Source organism: Colletes latitarsis, chromosome 14 (assembly GCF_051014445.1).
Source record: "Colletes latitarsis isolate SP2378_abdomen chromosome 14, iyColLati1, whole genome shotgun sequence".
In the NCBI taxonomy this organism is placed as follows: Eukaryota; Metazoa; Arthropoda; class Insecta; order Hymenoptera; family Colletidae; genus Colletes; species Colletes latitarsis.
Window position 1 is genome coordinate 28,738,647 of NC_135147.1, and position 19,009 is coordinate 28,757,655.

The window sequence follows — 19,009 nt, forward strand, 5'->3', positions numbered from 1 at the left end:
GAATAATTATTTGCAGAGCGCACCATATGGCGTGCAACCCCATTTTTCTTGAATAATTATTTGCGTAACGAATCGCATGGTGCACTCCTTATTTTTCTTGAGTTATTATTCGCCGAGCACACTGGACGAAGATAATGTAGTATTTATAACCGTACCGCTCGTAGTGTCTCGTGTTTTATTCAATCTATTGTGAATTGTAAAATTTATTTTACGAAATCCAATAGCGCGATATTTCATCGTACTATCTAGTAAATAACTCGCGATCCATTGAACGTGGTCGCTAGCAAAGTGCCAAATCAACGTATCAGCTTGAACCTCACCTTTGAGCGAACTTATTTTCAGAACTGGCCGATATTTCGCCTTCCTCGGAATCGAGCTTGGCCGAGCCAATAGAACGAGACGTTATTCGCTAAATTACGTAACCGAAACTTATTTAGACACGACATTCAACGTTGAACCAACGAAAGGTTCTCTAAACTAAATTTTAAACCAACATCTTCCACAAAGTGCGCGAAAGTAACGAGACCGTTTGGCACGAAATTCATGTTTCCTGAATCTCTGGCAATCTTTTCCAAAGTTTGTTAAACATTTCTCTCTATTAATACATCGATGTTCGGAATTTAAGAACCGTGGGAGTATATTATTCTTATATTATCTCGACTCGTTCATTTTGGGCGTAGAAATTTTTTTCTTAACAAAACGGCTTTTATAAAGTTTAGAAAATTACTCCATAAATAATAATCGAACTTTCTCACGATAATTCATAGACTATCGACTCCGCGATTATTCTGGACGACAGCCAATCACGCGAGGTGTCTCCAGACATTATTGCCGCAGAAACGTAAACGCTTCCATCTTCATTAACATTGTCGTAAATTATTATGGTCAGTTTCATCGAGTCGCTTGAAACATCGTTTACAATACAGTTTCATAATATCGACAATTTTTTTATCTAAGATCAGAGGTCTCTTAATTTTGGCGCCAAGCGTAGTTTCTTTTCTGAAGACCACGTTTCATTGTCCATTGTCGATTATTATAAAATTCCAATTTTGATTTACCCAGTAATGGATAGTGTGTTAGTACTTTGGAAAAAGCCTGGGTTAGAGTCGTTTCGGTATAATTCCGAATGGTGGGGTGTGAAATACGACGAGTTCATTGGCTCCGCAGTTAACATAATGCGCGCAGGCTACTGTTTGACCGGAGCACCTGTCGTTGCTATATTTCGTGCACAGATTTAGTCGTGCGCGTCCGTGTAAACGCGGTTTCGCATCGAGCCTTCGCCGTTCAATGGAGGCCTTCAACTTTCCTCACCGTCCGACTGTTCCTCTGTTATTGTTCGCCCCGACAGACGTTCACCGGCTTCCGTCGATTTATCGATACCTCCGCGCTGTCGTATCCATTTGATCTTGATGTTAGCAAATTAGAAAACGATCGAGCCCCGCTTAGGACCTAATGAGCAACGGTCGAAGAAACGCAATTTGTCGTCTGGCTCGCACCTGTCGGGACCATATTTCAGTCACTAGTGCAGCCTTGAGGCCTAAAGACGACGCGCCCTTGGCGATCTACGCAGAGTTCAATGCGTAGAACAGTCGATGATCTCAAATTTTATTGCAATCAATGCACGATGACGTAGAACATCCCTCTGAATTACGTAATTAAAAATAAATACTTGGATCATCGAAAGTCTCGAACTCGTCGCTTAATTTTGACAATATTTTTTGTCGATCAGTACGAATACTTGTAGAGTTAAGCGTTCCTGTCGCAGGTGGACGAATTTTACCTCAGAAGGCTGGTGTCGGAACTCGATCTCGCAATGTTTCGAGCACGGGGATCCGCGTGCTTTCTGCGCGGTCGAACCGACAATTTGTGCCACGCGGCCGCGTTGTCCAGCATATCGCCGATCTCCCCACCGACGTCCAGATCAGGATCCAGCTTGATCTTCCTACAACACGTTGAAACACCCGGAATAGTAGCCGGTTCTGGGCTCCCCTGGCCGTTTTAGTTGAGCTTTCCATGCAGACTAAACATTATTCTCCGTTAATCGAAGCGGGTTAGCGTTGCGTTAAATGCAAGCGGGGAATCCCGCGATGCTTTCAGCCTATTTTAACTCGCCGGGCATTTGCACTTCTTTGTTATTCAGTTTACAAGAGCGTATTTATAGCCGTGCTAGCCTATTTGTAGCAGTTGGACGTTCTTTACGCGGACATCTCCGCGATACGTGCGATCCAGTATGATCCTCGAGACCTTTGTACCGTCGCGATTGTTTTCCTTTCCATCGGGTGCGGGAGTCGCGTGAATGCCTGTTGTTTCGAGCATTCACGGAGCTTCGCGCGGATCTCTAGACTCCGCGAAATTTTCCATCTGTGTCCGCCATCGCTGTCGACGTATTTTATAAACGCGGCCCGCGAGCCACGGGCGAAACGTCGTCCCGCGTAAAAATATCGCCGCGAAAATAAGCAAAGGGGAGGCCTACACGGGGTGATTCCTCACGTTTTGACACGCGAATTGACCGTGCCCGTATATTCCTCTCTGCGACGTGGCCGGATTTAGGATCGAAATATACAGTTCTCGCAACTTATTTCTACGCGACGAAGACACTCTTTACAATGTTTGGATAAAGTAGTTGTTCAAAATTGCAAACGAGGTTCTCTATCTGTATAAACCTCTCGTATCGTCCTAACATTAGTATTTAGAAAGAGTTCTCTTCGTCTTCTTTCGTGCAGGTTACAACGTCGTGTCAATGAAAGCGCGTTAATCAAGCAAGCGAGATCACACCTTTAGCGTACAGCGAAAGACTTTTCCGAAAGTGACAGATCGTACATGCGTAGACTATATAGGGTCGATGGTTATTTTCAGTCAGCCACACGTTGCACACACACGGAAATAGACTTTATGCGCGAGCTGTGCTCCGACACGCGGAGTCAACGATCCAACAAGACAGCGTGGAAAGTTTTTTTTTCTCTTCGTTTTATCAAACTGACTGGAAGCTGCTTACTTGGCTGGATCAGCATATTCGAGGGCCTCGACGATGTCGCCGACGTTCACCGCGAACCCATCTGTCTCGCTCTTGTAATCCTTCACGACGATATAGTTGTCCAAGGACTTCTGCAACAGGGAAAGAAACTCATACTGAGGGGAACTTTTCCGGTACAATTTAGAAAATTGAATTGGATGCGGCGTAGGAATTACGTTCATGCGCTTTGTCTGTATTCTCTCTCTGCACATTCTATTTTCTAAAATGTATAGCTACATAGGATCTCTATTGTTTTCATCCGTAATAAGAAATCGTTAAATTCGAGAACCTACAAAATGAAGGTCGACAACGTCCGGGGAATAATCGTGTTTAGGAAAGGAAGGACTCTCTATCCCCTTTCGCATTACATTACCCGCTCACAGCTATTGTCTTGCTGGAAGTTGCTCAATCTTCTCAGACTCGGCGTGTTCTCTCTGCTAGCAGAATACCCACGAGATCGATCCGATCTCGACATAACGACGCCGTTGCTTTCCTGCCTCTGGTACGTTCCATTACCAGATCCGTCCAGACTACTGGCGATAGAGGTGGTACCTGTGAACGTGGACAGGATCTCGATGTCCACGTCCTCCTCTTTGGCGACTGGACAACAATACATGGAGAACCGATGGGCGGTGGGACGGTTGAGTCTGAGCGCCGAGAAGACGTGAAGAGGTTCGAAATAGTGGATTCCATCTTCGTCGAGAACCGTGTAAGCCACCTGACCGGTCAGAACAGACCTGGAGGCTTCTCTGGGAACAACAGCTTGTATTCCCTGTTTCAAAATCATGAAGATGCTCGACGGTTTGTGACTTCTTCTCAGGAGGAACTCCTCCATCGCCAGACTGTTGTCAGAGTGCAGCAAAGCGGTTGGCACGTCCGCGGACGATTGCAGAGGTGCCTCTTCAGGGACGATCATCAGGGCTGCGCTCTCTCGAACGAGAGTCCTCAGTCGTGGATCGATCCTCGCCAATTCAGGGTCGCTGCAGAGCTGTCCAAGGACGTTCATGAAAGGTGGCCTCTCCTCGGCTAGTTTTCTCATCACCGTCAGCCTTCTGAGGACGTCCAGAGTCACTTTGTCGCCGGCTAAAACGCGCGTTGATTTCTCGTCGCTGACCACCGCTAGAAGACTGCTAGCAGTACCCGACATACCGAGGGCTCTGGCCAACCCTACAGCCTGAAGAAGCATCTCTCTGACGTTCTCACCGTCGTCGTCGAGCAGCTCCTGCACCCGGATCTCGCTGGACTCCCTGACAGCGTGGACGATCGCTCTGTGGACCGTGTCAATCGCCTCCTTTTCCGTAGCGATGGTGTCCACTTCTTCAGAGACCTTTTGGAGCACTCGAGATACCAGTTCAGAGTCATTCTTGGAGACTGTTCTGAACGCTGGACCGACCAAGTCTGTTCCAGTCTCCTCTTCGAGGACCATAGACAGTCTGTCTAGGACCACGTCGTCCTTCAAGGAGCGACCAACGACGGTGGACTTGAGGATATCCACTTTGTTGTTTTTGTTGTCTATCAGTTCCAACAAAGCCGAGTGACAGAGGCTGCTTCTGTTCTGGGGGACCAAGAGTATCTGGAGGATCTCCTCCACGGATTCCTCGATGCTGGTGTTTTTCTGGCGTAGGAGGACATTGAGGGCCTCGCTGATGCAGGAATAAACAAAGTCCTGTTTGATATCGTTGATGTCCATAGATTGGGTGGTAATTGCTAGAACAGCGCTGGACATTGCGGTCTTTATGGCGTCTCTGAGCCAATCGTTGTTGCTGTTGCCATTGCCCTGCTGCTCTTCCGTGCGATTAGACTTTGTAATTGGAGATTTTACGCCATTGACCAAGTTAGAAGTCGCTTGGTATTCCTCGAGCTCCTGTTGAGCAGCGATGTTCTTTGCCAGCTGATCAACAGTGGACACTATCTGCGCCATTTTCACCGCTGTACCGCCATGCAGTCCAAGCTTCTCCGCCAATACCAAAGCGTGTTCCAAAGCTACAGCTTTTGGATCCACGTCAACGTCTACAGCAGGCAAATCGGTGGAGACTTTTCTTCCCACCGATAATCCTGCCTCGGATAATTGTCTGAGCATCCTAGCGTCGATGCTGGTCTCTCCCTGATGTTGGACGTGAGGATTGTAATGAAGATGCTGAGGCCTCAGCAACCGTAGCTCTTCGGGAGTGACTTCGAACCCTTGCACAGAGAACTCTACCTCTCCTTCCGGGGTGTCTGTTAAATCTGGAGCTACAAAGCGTGGCCCTTCCTCGGTTTGGACTATCTGACCAGGTACGAAGGTCACTCCTAGCTCTCCAGACTCTACGACGCGACCTGGCACGAATCTGGGACCGTCCGGAGTGTCCACCACCTGACCAGGCACGAATCTAGACCCCTCGTCCTCCGTGGAGATCACCTGACCGGGGATAAACGTGGGACCCACTTTGGTCTCGACGATCTGACCCGGTACAAATCGTGGACCGTCAGCAGTGTCCACCGTTTGACCAGGAACGAACTTGGCGCCTGTTCGAGTCTCCACCATTTGACCTGGGACGAATTTGGGTCCGGTGCTGGTGTCTATCACCTGGCCAGGCACAAATTGCTCGCCCTTCTCGGTCATCACGATCTGTCCAGGCAGAAAGCCATCCTCGGTCATCACGCCTGGTACGAAACGCGGACCATCCTTTCCACCTCGCACCAGTTGACCTGGAACGATCCTTTTCCCTTCTGGGAGTTTCTTGACGTCCTCTGGATAGAACTCCACGCCCCTCTCGGTCTGTACCATGTGGCCAAAGATCTCTGTCTGCTGAGAGGAAGATACGTTGGCTGTTTTGGGGTCCACGGGTATACCAAGCGGTCCCGCATCGTGGAAGACCACTTCGTCGAACTTGCTGGCAGCTGCGAATTCGAAGCCCTCTTTGGTCAGCTTGGTTCGGGCTGGGAAGAACTTGTCGCCCTCCGGAGTCCTCAGGATTTGACCCTCTACGAACTTCTGACCCTTTGGAGTGTCCAGCGTCAACCCCGGGACGAACATCGTCCCTTCTTCGGTGTCTTTGGCCACACCAGGCACGAAACGACTTTCTCCAGAGTTCGTAGTAACGTACTGACCAGGAACGAACTGTGGACCTTGGGGGGTGGGGATGGTCTGGCCAGGAACGAACTTGGTCTCCCCAGTGGTGGACTCTATGCACTGTCCAGGCACAAACTCCCAGGATTCTCCGATCTGCACGCTCTGTCCAGGCACGTAAACCTGTTCTCCGCGATGATCGGTGACCGTTTGACCCGGCATGAACCTTGGTCCATCGGGAGTAACTATAGTCTGACCGGGAACGAAGCTTCCATCCTCGGCCGTTTGACCTGCCACGAACTTGGGACCCTCCTCTGTCAGGACGGTTTGACCTTGCACGAACCTGGCTCCGTCGTTCGTGTGGAAAGTCTGACCCTGAAGAAACTGGCTACCCTTCTCCGTTGGCAGGGTCTGTCCAGCCACGAAGACAGGCGTATCTTTGACGTTGAAGATCTGTCCTGGAACGAGGATGGGACCGTCCGGCGTGTTGACGGTCAGACCAGGGACGAAGGTGGGTCCCTGAGGCGTCTGCAGGGTCTGGCCAGGCACGAAAACAGGCCCTGTTGGCGTCTGCACCGTCTGACCAGTGACGAATCGCTGAGCAGACTTTATGTCCAGCTTGAGACCTTTGATCCTATGAACAGTAGTCTCTTTACCCTCGTTAATTTTTTGCACCAGCTCTGGGATTTCATCTACGCGCGGTAGCTGGTCCAGGGCCTCCTCGCCGGCCTGCAGTAGCTTTACGTTGACGTTGGAGACTTTCCTACGATCGCTGGATGGAATACTCTGTATCGCTGATTGAAGAGCAGCGTCGGGTTCTATTTTTAACGGCGTCAATGGCTTCACGATCGAGATCGCCTCGAATCCTCCGGTGCTCTCTGAAATGGGGCTGGTGCAAGCATACGTGGCTCCTTGTTCGACCAATCTAGGCTCCACGGTGATAGGATTTGGCAATTTGTCCACGACAGGATGCAACGGGGATTTCTTAGCTGCATCCTGGAACGTGTTCCAGTCCAGAGTCTGCGGCAGAGACCTGGCCGTGTCCTTGAGGGAGCTCGTCGCGGAGATCAGGTCGCAAGCTCTGATCCTAGCCTGCTCCAGGTCCACGTGCTTCCAGTTCTCGACCTTCTCCTCCACGGTCTCCTCCTTGACGCTCCTCAGTCTCAGTTGTTTGGTCCTCCTGAGCTCCTCCTCGTCGGCAGCCTTCTCCTTCTCCTCGAAGATCCTCTTGGCGTAGTTCAGTCCGGCCTGCCTCTTCCTCTTCCGTTTCTTGGCCTCTGCCTCTTGTTTCTCTCGCTCCTTCAGCACATCGTCTCGCGGTCCTAGCCCGTCGTAGAGGTTCTCGAAGTCCTCCAGGTTTTTAAAGTCCACGGACACGTTCTTCCCCTGTTTCAGTCTGAAGAGCACAGTATCGCAGTCCCTGGAGAGCATCACGTCCTTGACGTCTCCGTCTCTGACCGCTGCTTCCAGCCTGGAGGGGAACACCAGGCTGCATCGTCGCTCTTCGACGGTGTAAACGAATCTTGCTTCCTCCTCCTCTGGCGGCGGTTGCTTCGCGCTGAGCAGATTTCGTAAGGTTCTCTGTTGCTCACCCTCGCCCTCGAGGATCGGGAATACGTAGCGGTAGTCCTTGAGGATGACGTGCTTCTTCTTCTCGCCCAGGACGAAGCCAGCCGTGTAGTGATGCGGTCCTAGACCAGAGGCATTGGTGATCCTGCATTTCGACTTGTCGTGGGTGTGCACGCCCAAGAGGACTGGAATGTAATGGTGAGTGGGCAGACCGTAGGACTTTCCAGTGATACGACAGAAGCGTTTCGCGTCCGCTGGACTGATGGGCGGCAGAAGAGGAAAATAGTTCGGCTTGGGGAGGCCCCTGCTTCGCCCTGTTATTCTGCAAAAGGACATCGTTTCTCGCGTTGGGCTCACCGGATCCTCGATAGTCCTCGACAGATCGTACAATCTCTGGCTAGGGATTCTAGAGAGACTCTCTTCTAGAATCTTCTTTTCGAACGGTCAGATTAGAAACTTGGCATCCCAACGACGAGGACCATGGTCTTTTGTGTTAAATCGTTCGCTCGCGACTTCCTGGCGTCCGCCGTGGCGTCACTCGACACGTCCGCTGTTCGTTTCTCGCCATACTTCATCTCATTACGGTTGCAATTAATCACATTATCGTGGCTGCAAAATCTACGGCAATTTTGTTGATTTTATATTCCGTACGATTGCGTCGTTCATATCTAATTTACAGAAGAATACTTTTGTTTACTCTGTACGTTGATTTTAATTCGTCCACGCGTGCGTTCAAGCTTCCCACCGAGTGGGACTTCCGTCTCGAGATCTCGGGCGTTCGATGTTCCGTTCGATCGAATCGTCGAACGTTATTCTCGCGGCAATTTCTCCTGCCGACGGTCGCGCGTCGTTTTCATCGCGTGCTCGTTAAAAAGTTTTCGTCGAACCCGCCGCCGGCGTCGGCCCGAGAGCCACGGTTTATTTTTACGTGCGGGATGCCTGCGAGGATTCCGTGGGAGCTCTTCTTCGTCCCCGTGGCTGGTAGTCGGCCAATTCGGCGATTTCCTCGTCGTAGAAAAGAGAGCCTATTCTTTCGCGGCGCTGTTCCGTCCCTAGGCACCACCAAATTGACCCCTCGGACTTATTTTCCCGCGGATTCTTGGCCGCCTCTGCTCCTCGATTGGCAAGGGGCATCGACCAACGACTGACGTTAGCTTGACATATTTCGCGTTTGTCAAGCAACGCCTACGAGATCCACCGTGAATGGGGAAGCTTGGATAATTATTTTTCCCGAACTCTGCTACGATCGAGAATCCTCGGGAACTACGTTGCAACTCGATTATCGCGATATTCTCGTTTCGCGTCGAATGAAAATCGATATCGACTCTCAAAGAGCCTCGAGAGCCCTTCCACCCTCGTCACTTTCACCGATCTTCACGAACCACCATCTACTTTCACGGTGCACTGCACTCTGTACGTCAGAACGTACGGATGATGCATCGAACTCGAAGGGATATACGACGCGTGCACAGCCTCGATCGTACGTCGGCCTATCCTTTACCGGAAGTCTGGGATTCCAGAGGTTCACTAATACAGCGGAACTAATCGCACTAGTTCGAGATATCGATACCAAGATCGTTAAGAGAGGAACGATTTCGATTTGTATTCGAGGGTCGTTGGTCGTGGACCGTACATGATCGCGTAACGTCACTCGATTCGCGGTGCTCGTCTCGCGGGAACTTTTGGCGGATCACTGGGGAGAATAATCGAACGGGCACGCGTGTCACGGCACACGCACGATTCCCGTCCTAGTTCCTGCCGAATAGCGTATATTGCGATACGCGGCTAACGCCAGACTACTCGATGTACGAAGTGGCTAAGAGCCGTTTGCGCGACGAGTCTCTCGGCTCCCCACGACCAGAAATAGCTACCCTTCTTACACTTCTCCAATACATCTTTAGAACGGAGTTGCACGGCTCCGGGGACCTGTGCTCCTCGCGCGCGCTAAGGGCGTCCACACCAGGGTGGACCTTTTCTTTACATCGTAATTAATCCTTCCTATCCCTTGTAATCCATTGAAAATTTTCTGCTCTACTTCAGCCATCCTAATTCCTCTCAGTCACGATCGTCGTAGACTTGTTACATTTGATGAAAAACTTCTTTAGACCCTGCACACATTATATCAGGTCATACAATCATTAATCGATGCCATTTTTAAATTCTTTTCCACCGAAACGATTTTGCAAACTTCCAAGTAGGTAGTAATTGGCTCTTTTGGTCAAAACACAATGTATCCTAAGACCTCGAATTTTACGAAACACAAAAAAGTGAGCTTTCGTAGACCCTTGGTCGACGGCCACGCAGGATGTTTGCAGTAATTATTTAACAAACAACCGGTAAAAAGGGCAATGTTGACGCCGGGCTATTTAAAGCGTTCTCGATTGTTGCAACGAACGCCTACCCGCAGGCCCAATTTCTTTCTTTAGGAGCGGTTGCGTCAGTATTTGATATAAATCGCGCGGCTTTCCTGACTGTACGCGTGAGAAACTATTCTCGACCTAGTTACTGGGTATGATATGAAATATCTCGACCGATCCGATCGTCTAAAATTATCGGAGAGCGTGTCTTCGTCCCGCGAACTGTTCGAAAGTCCGCGACAGATGGACAGAAGAAAATAAATGAACTACGAGTTCGGTAACCGGGGTTTAACAAGCTCGACAACTTCCACGCGACTTTGTATAGAATTTAATAAGCTCCAAATATTTTCAAACTCCGTTTCTTCTTAAATTTTCTGATTTCCTATTCAACGATGTAAGACATCCTAGTAGACCCTACCTTAGACGCCGGGATATTGTCGCAAGTTGTATAAAAGCTGATTTATCGCCACTCGGGCGACATTAGCTACGTGCTACCGTAGAGATACGCTCCAGACACAAGTCAGACGGTTAGGGCCACACCAATTATAAATTAGGAGGCGCCACGCGATCGCCATCTCCGTTCCTTGCCTCGACTCTTTCCCACTTTATTTCCTTAATCCTCTCTCGCATCTACAAAGTCTAAACATCCTAACTAACCACACTCAACTTTCCTTCAGGGTTCCCCACTAGATAGATACACATTATTTCCCCCAAGAGAAGGAAGAATTTTAAAAAAATCTCTAGCAGCAACCGTTGTATAGTCTGGGCCAAAATATAGCGAGGTACATGACATCTTGCTTGAGGGTGCCTTTCTGAATGTTTTTCTGTGTCCGTAATTGCGCTATCTTTTTTCATTTTCTACATGCATATACAGGATGTTCACCCACCCCTGGCAAAAATTTTAATGGGAGATTCTAGAGGCCAAAATAAGACGAAAATCAAGAGTACCAATTTGTTGATGGCGGATTCGTTAAGAAGTTATTCATGTTTAAAGTTTCACCAGTACTGAATTTTTTTCTCGAAAATGCGCAGAATTTCGGGGGTATGTCTATTCACCAAAAATTACTGTAATTGACCCCCGCAACTAAAAATAATTTTTCCAAGACGATTCGAAAGTCTTTTTTTTCACCCAAAACATTTCCCATTGATCTGCGAACTGCTATGTCCGATTTTTACGGTTGAACAATGACTAATGCCCGGCGACAAGCGAATTTATTTATTTCGACTCGTGCAACGGTGCAAAGCAAGTGATATAGTGGGTGATAAATTTGGCGCGTACACGCGTCAGTATCCGCAATTTGCGAAAGATGAATAAGACACCTGTTACCATTTTTCAGTCACGCTTCTGCACGATTATCGGCACGAAATTCTCGATACGCGCGTTGCCAACAGATGCACGCGCGTTCCGTGTTGCCGGACGCGATCGATAAGGATCGCGGGATTGATACTTTGCCATCGGTGGATTCGACGGACAATTTGTCGACGTTAATTCGTCACGCGGTTCGATTCGAAATAATTTACCGCCAAACGAAACGCGACGATCTGGCACGTTGGCCGCGAATCTCAGGAATGGTTGCAACAACAACGCAGAAGCGCCGCAACAATGTGGTTTCAGTGAATCGAAATTTGTATCGTCGCGGTTGTTAATTTTCTAACGACTGTCCGGACGTCGCGACGCTGCCAGACACCTCTGTGCAGCTAAATGACACACAACCCCCGACAGTTGGTTCTGCGATTATTAAAACAACGTGGAACGTTTTGTTTGTCGATCGTGGGAAATAATTTACGATAATGGTACAACTTATGGCCGCGTAATGACTTCTAGACGGCCCAAGGCTAACGCTAATTTACATCAAATTGTTTCTGTCGCTGCGTTTTGGCCGGTTCCTCGGCGATAATTCACGGGAGACGAGAAGTTTTAACTTGCGTACAGTATTGTTTATTTTATATATTTCTAGGAGGAATGTTTTGGCATTGGAAGGCCACTTGTCATTCGGCAAATATCTCACGAGCTTGTACACTAAACGTACCCATGGATTACGATATACATATCATTGAAACGTCTGATCTTGAAAAATCTCTCTTGCCACCCTTATTTACAGTCTAATTTTCGATAATTTGCCTCGAAAAGCAGCCATCCCTGGTCTAGAGTCTGTCGCGGAACAGGCGACGAATGAAAAATGGCGACGTGCGGTGCAGCATTGTTTTCACAGCCGACAGTGGCTCGTGTATGGCGTTCAAGTTGCCAAACATCCACCTGACAGGCTGTCGTTATTTCTCGAAACTAAGTGGCCGTAAAGTTCCCGCTTGAAGTACGAGTACCGCAGTTTCTATTGGCGCTTCGACGAGTTAAAATCCACGATTTTGACGAGTTGCCAAAGACGAGTCGCCACGAGACGCATGCTATCGATTAAACCGTTCCATCCAATCGAGCACTGTACACTGGAAATAAAGAAATTTCGAGTCCGTTTACAATAGGGTTCAATCGCAGTTACGATTCGGAATGTTTACTAGTTATAAATGAATAAAACAGTTACCTATCCAGCCATTTTGTGACGAATTCGTGGAAGCGTATCTGCCTTGATAAATGGCCAGACACGGTCCCCAGTCACGGTCAACTAACGCGACGTTAGTCTATGCGTTTAGCCTTAACGCGTCGTCATCGACGATAACCAGGATCTATGGACGATTACGTTACTACGGGTTATAAATTCGATCGCTTATGACGGCCAGAGACGAATAATTCGGACGACGGTGTAAATCATCCGACGATGTCCTCGCGCAAAGCGGTGACGATATATTAATTAAGTCGTCTCGTCCGTTCGGGGATGGCAACTCGATAGAATTATTCAGCGTTAAATAAATTATTAGTTGAGTCACCTTGAAAACGGACACAGAGCGATGCAATAATAGATGAAAACGCTATTTCCACGGTTTCATTTACACAATCCGGTCGCGTATATTGAACCATTCACGCATATTTTGTACCAAGCACCGGTTTAACCGGTGATTTATGATTAAATGAAAGCCAATTCTAAACATAACTTAGCCAGCGACCGCGAACGATTAAGATATTTGGATTTGTACTGTCTAAGTACTTAAGAAACTTAATACTTTATAGCAGCGAGCCAGAACGCGACATTTTTAATGGCCAGTTTGACGCCAGAATATTTACGAGACGTTCAATGAAACTATACCGATGGCTTGTTGCTCCAAAAAATTTTATTTTTATACTGCCAACTCCAGAAAGGTCAGGACATCTTCAAAGGGGTCGATTTACGGTGCAGGAAGGTGAACGTGACCTGCAAAAGGGATAATTTGGAACGTAAACAGGACTTTTAAGGTCTGCAATTTGATATTATGGATTCCAGAGTCCTGGAAATCCGATGTCGACGACCCCAAAGTCCCAACAGGCGGTACTCACTTCTGAATCGAGAACTCAAAAGCAATATCTAAGTTTAAAGCAGTCCAGAATTACGAGGTCCATAATTACAGGGGTCATTGATACGACTATGATCGTCAATATTGAGAGTCTGGATCGTGGCTGTGCAAAATCAGCGTCGATGTAATTTGTTTTCACAAGTAACATTGAATTAATATCACCTCCGCGTATGACGGGGGAAAGGCATCGATTGTTTTCTCATCAGACAATATACATAAGCTCTGTTTCTCGTCGAATGTCAGGAGTATTAGTAAATACCTAACACTTTCTTCGCGAAGCGTCTTTCAGGCGATGAACGATCATTGGCACGAACCTGTTACTTTGACGTACTGCCAAAAACCTCTTCAACGTAAAACGGACGATCTTTGATTCCGTCATTGTGGGAATGAAAAACTCGAGGCGCTGGAAAATTATTGGAAATTAAATTACAGTCACGAACGATCTCACATTATTTGGAATACCAATATGGACGCTAGAAACGAAGACAGTGCGCCCCATGGGTGGAACATTTCATTTAATTAACATTTCAAGAAGAATTGCACAAAGAACAGATATTCGTCTCGAGATTGAACTGTTCTTATTTAATGTGAGAAGAATAAAAGGCCAGACCTGGCACGAATCGCGAATCGTATTGGGTCAGACGTTTCGATCAATCTTCGTGGGTCTAGAGACTAAATAAAAATTACTCGACACTGTCCACATACCACTGACAGAAACGATGAACGTTTGTAATAACTTTTTGTTTCCCCCCCTACAATATATCAGGCAATATTTTGATTAATTTTAGCCAATCCCATTTATCGGTAGCGTTTCTTTTCCCGCTTGATAAAGAATTCCAGAGATTTAGCAATTAATTAAAGCCTAATTAAGGATGGAAACGAGACGTTTCGGAATCGTACGGCATGCACGGCGTCCGCGACGACGGATACCGATAGACTGCTCTTCCAGGAAGCGTGAAACACTGACAGAATGCGTTTCGTGTAAATCATGTCGACCGGGACGAGCAAGAAAAAAAAAAGAATTCGCCTTGAGTGAATTAAGGGGTGAGAGAGCCAACGAAAGGGAGCGACAGCGCGACCGCAAGAGGAGGAGGAGGAGGAGAAGCGATCGTCGAGAAGAATGAGAGACGTGTTCGTGCATTGCGGGAGTAGTTGGAATGGCAGTGAGTTCTTGGTTGTCTTCAGGCTTTGGCATCGAACCAGATATTCTATCTACCTTCGTGGTGCGCCTTGGTTTTAGTTTAATTTAGATGGTGGTATCGTGACGTAACGTATTTAGTGTGCAGGCATATACATCTTGTTACTTCCCGTTTAGCCAATTACTCAAAAACGTTTGATGTGTCTAAGCTTTATTCCGCTGGAGCCACCTTTGAGAACGCACGATAATAAGCGCCGGTGAGTCCCTTGACGCGGTTATTACGAGCAACGCGCAGAAGATTCCGTTAATTCTTATTGATAGTCGTTCTCGTCGTCGTAAAACCATAGCTATCGGTTATTAACGAAATTTAGAGACACTCGGATCTATTTCGAACGTTCACGCGATCGTTTTCAGGATCTAAAAGGTTTGAAATTGAAAGTGGAACTCACCCTGCCCGATGACGAGATCGTGACTCCCTCTCTCCTGGTGACTCGAGTTACCTCCGTTGAGATTTCTGTACAAAGATTGGGAAAACTTTAGCCTCGAAACAGTCTTTAAACGTTTTGCGAGTTCTCATGATCGCGATCGAGAGATTAACGATACGATTTAACCTATATTATAACGGTAGTAAACGGGATGTAATCCTAGGGTAACTTGCCTTGTTTCGTTTTAGATGTAATCGAAATGTTGGAAGCCATCGTAGTGAATTCCACATCACACCGTCATTCTAAAATACAGAAACAAGAAACGACACGTGAATCACCGTTAATTTCTAATCACAGCAATTTTTAATTCGCTTCATGGGAATTACTATGCGTTCGCATTGTTCGAAACGGTGCTGCCACCTTAACGGATACCGCGAAATCGTGGTTCGAATTTCAGTAAAGGCGTAAACGCTTTTTCGGCCAGTTGGTAACTTATCGGCTTCGAAACGGTCGTCTACTGTGCTCTGCTTCGTTTCATAACGTTAATATTGTCCAAGTCTTTCGAAACACGTGTCTAATAAACTCACAGTTTCGATATGCATCGAATCATAAGTGTAATAAGCTCGGAAAAGAACAATAAGCTGAACTCTAACCTTTCACCTTGCTATCTCCGCTCATGTAAGTACTCGAATTTCTGTTCTTCTTTTGTCACACGGTACGGCGATTAATGTCTCGCATAAAGGTACAAATAATATAATGCAACAACCGTTGAAATAAATTTTGTATTGCACGTGTAACGATGCATTAAACCGAAAGGGTTCGGAACCGGAAGGACTCTGATTCGCGTGGTGCGCGTGCGCAGTGATTTCCCACTTACTTCCGTATCCCGCGCAAATTTCGCGCGGCAAATTAAAATATCCCGGGGAAAGAATGTCGTCGAAACGATTCGATCGATTTCATGGGGCGACAGATCGAACGTTCTACGTAGATGGTTAAAGCGGCGTCGGTGGATCAACCTTTAGTTTAAGCGAAATCTATTTCCGACACGCGGCACCCGTACTCGTTCGTCCGATTGGCTGGCCCGCTAGCACACCGCGCGGGGTTGGCCGCATTTTCTTGTATTTCACTGCTAATCGGGTCACTTCCGCCATTGATTTCGACGCCGAAATCCACGCGGTGTAACGTAAAGTCACGAGCAAATAAATGCCGCGCCAGACACCGACGCGAACAACGCGATCGAGGAACCATTATCGCGCCACCCCGATAAACACCCTTTGATGCCACCCAATGAAAATATACTTGCTCCGGAAACCCAATTGACTCGTGCACGGCTGACGACGTTACACCGTGTACACGGACGACTCGAATTATTTTAGACGATAAATCGTTCAGGACCTTCCTATCGGTGAGAGTTAAATAAATTATTAGCTATTTAGAATTTAGAGTTTAGCTTTCAGATTCTGGGTAACTTGGTAAGATAAATGGTACTGGGGAGTTCATAAATGTTACATCTGGCGTTAACGCCGCCTAATGAAAATATACACGCCCCGCGAATCCAATTAAAATCACTGCACGATAACGCAAATCTTGACGAATTAAAGTCAGAGTCGATATAACTTTAAAATAATTTAGAATCGCCTCGATATATTCCCATAAAATTTTGTACACGCTTAGAGAACTTACGAATTTAAAGAATAAGCTCGCCAAGAAGATTGAGGGGATTTGTTTAAATGTACTTTGTAAATAACCGTCGCCTGAAGATCCTGTACGACTATTTGTATAGACAATTGACTCTAACACGGTTCGTGTGAGCAGCGATTCTTCGATTAGAATAGAACGCGGTTTGTTATTTCCGGTTGGACGTAGTAAACGGTGTGCTGTCTCGATCGCGAGCACGCTCGTTCAGTCATCTTTCCGCGAGGCTAAAAACTTGGCCTTCGCGCGAGCGGGACCCCCACGGTTTGATTCACCGGATGCACTCGACTCGCGGGGAAACTGTGCCAGTAAAATAGCACAGCTATTTTATGAGGCACCTTGGGCACGTAACACAGAATTACATTTCGCCCGCGGGTTTCGCGCGATGTGTTTATTAGAGACGGCAGCGTCCATCCTCTTCGCGCTAACGCCGGTTCCGGTTCGTTACGACCGTGGAAAATCAACCTTTCTTAACCCTTCAGTGAATTATTGGGCTCCTCTGCAACTTTAAACTAACAATTCTTTAATATACGTCAATGTAATTATTTGAAAATTTATGTAATAATTATTTTTTAAATGCTTTAAACCAATTTGGTAAAAATAAACATTAAGTAAAGCAATTCTGTTGGGATTGAGAGCCCACTTGAGAGTTAAACTAGAACTTGAGGAACGTTTCTGTGAACTCTGACCGGTATAATAAAAATTGCTAATTTTTACAGCGTGCAACGACTGAGTAATTACAGCATAATTATACTGTGGTCCTAGAAGACTATTAACAGGACACTGTAGTTAGAAAAAAAAGAAATTTTAGTAACGTTTCACAAAATTGATAGCTGACATCGATCGCTATCGGTTTGAATTTGTATTATACATCGAATAAAATAATTTATCTCAAGGAATTCAGGTGTCTTGGACAGAGTATATTTGCGCAAAATATATTCAGAAAAATTATTGCACGATTTCTGAAGTATACTATGTACATAAACACACGTGTTGAATAGATAGTGTGTATATGGTACGAAATTATTGGCATTAAAGTTTCGCGTCCTACCAAGAGGCTAAGATTAATTATTATTAAGCTAAGTTGTTTCGAATGGTGGTTCAGGACCGTCAGTCACTCGCGTACGAAAGAAAGTTATCGATCACTGAAAGATTCGTTGCACCGCGCTTCCGCATGGCGGGTTGACAGCATTCCATTTCCGTCATCGCGACGACAGCTTCACGGCCTACGAGATAGACACCAGGTTTCCCAGAAAACGACCGTTAATAGCCAACAACGATAACAAATCCCCAAAACGCGTCGATGCAGAATCGATAGATCGAAAGAATCACAAACGACCACGAAAAACGAGGTTCTTTGAATCTGTGTAAATTTATTAATTTCAGAGCATTGGAATGTTTTCAGCGTCTCCCAAGGCCGGCGTTCGCGCAATCTTTATTTTACAATCGCACAACCACCGGTGTCCCGTCCATGGTTGCGTCCCGAAATAATCAGTCGAAATTCACGATTCAAGGCCAACCGCGAAAATCTGCGACCACGGGACCAACGGTGCCCAAGGGGGTAGGAACAAGGTTCGATGGTTCGAGGGTACCGAAAGCCACGACGAATGGCGTTCGACACTTGCACAACACTCACGAAAATAGCACGACGAGTAGCTGACACGGTGACGGCGAGTGGAAGAGGAAAAGAACTAGCAGGAAAGTGGCCTAGGAAAATGCCATCGTCGCCTAGACTCACCTCCAGAAAACTGTTGACCGTTATTTTTTGTCTGTTTTAGGTTTCTCCCCCGGGCGATAATTCGCAGGCGACCGCGGCTCCCTGGGCGTCGTCGATCGCTCTGAGCGCGATCGATGGATCGGCCACTGGATATCGGTTCACCACTTTGCGCTCGGAATCCCCGAATAAATCCCCCGAGGCAGTGAGGAAGCCAGCCGGCGGCTATCTCGAGACTGCTACCAATGCCAGCCGCGACGCGTCCCGACGCCCTCCGCCGCGCCTCTTCTTCGCCTCCTCTTCGTCCTCTGCATCGTCGTCGACGTCGTCTTCTTTCCTTTCTTCGGTTCTTTCGATGACCGCGCGGCCAGGCGTCGTCTTCTGTTGTCCGACGTCCCATCCACCGATGGCCCAGCCAACCGAGCACCTGTTGTTAAATCGTTTCGCACCTGCAAACGTTCGATATCATCGGTATTTTTCGATTACACCTACGTCAACTTTATGTATAGAACTTGTGTATTGTATACAGGATGTGTACCCACCCTGGGGCAAATTTTAATGGGAGATTCTGGAGACCAAAATAAGACGAAGATCAAGAATACCAATTT

At 47.2% G+C, this 19,009-nt stretch overlaps 1 protein-coding gene across 9 annotated transcripts in view; it reads right to left on the reverse strand.

Moving 5' to 3' along the window:
* Positions 1-18,568, reverse strand: part of Obsc (Obscurin) — a 43,474-nt gene extending 24,906 nt beyond the window's left edge. For 2 of the 9 annotated variants that reach the window (XM_076782395.1, XM_076782394.1), the window contains exons 1-3: positions 3,387-9,455; positions 2,996-3,105; positions 1,781-1,942 (exon numbers count right to left, since the gene is read on the reverse strand). In XM_076782395.1, coding sequence (XP_076638510.1) covers positions 1,781-1,942; positions 2,996-3,105; positions 3,387-7,967 — 4,853 coding nt within the window. In that variant the 5' untranslated portion in view covers positions 7,968-9,455. Of the gene's footprint in view, positions 1-1,780; positions 1,943-2,995; positions 3,106-3,386; positions 9,456-15,016; positions 15,082-15,225; positions 15,295-18,425 lie in introns of those variants that run through there. The other 7 variants (XM_076782400.1, XM_076782398.1, XM_076782402.1 and 4 more) reach the window with 6 other exon arrangements.
* Positions 18,569-19,009: the final 441 nt, after the last annotated feature.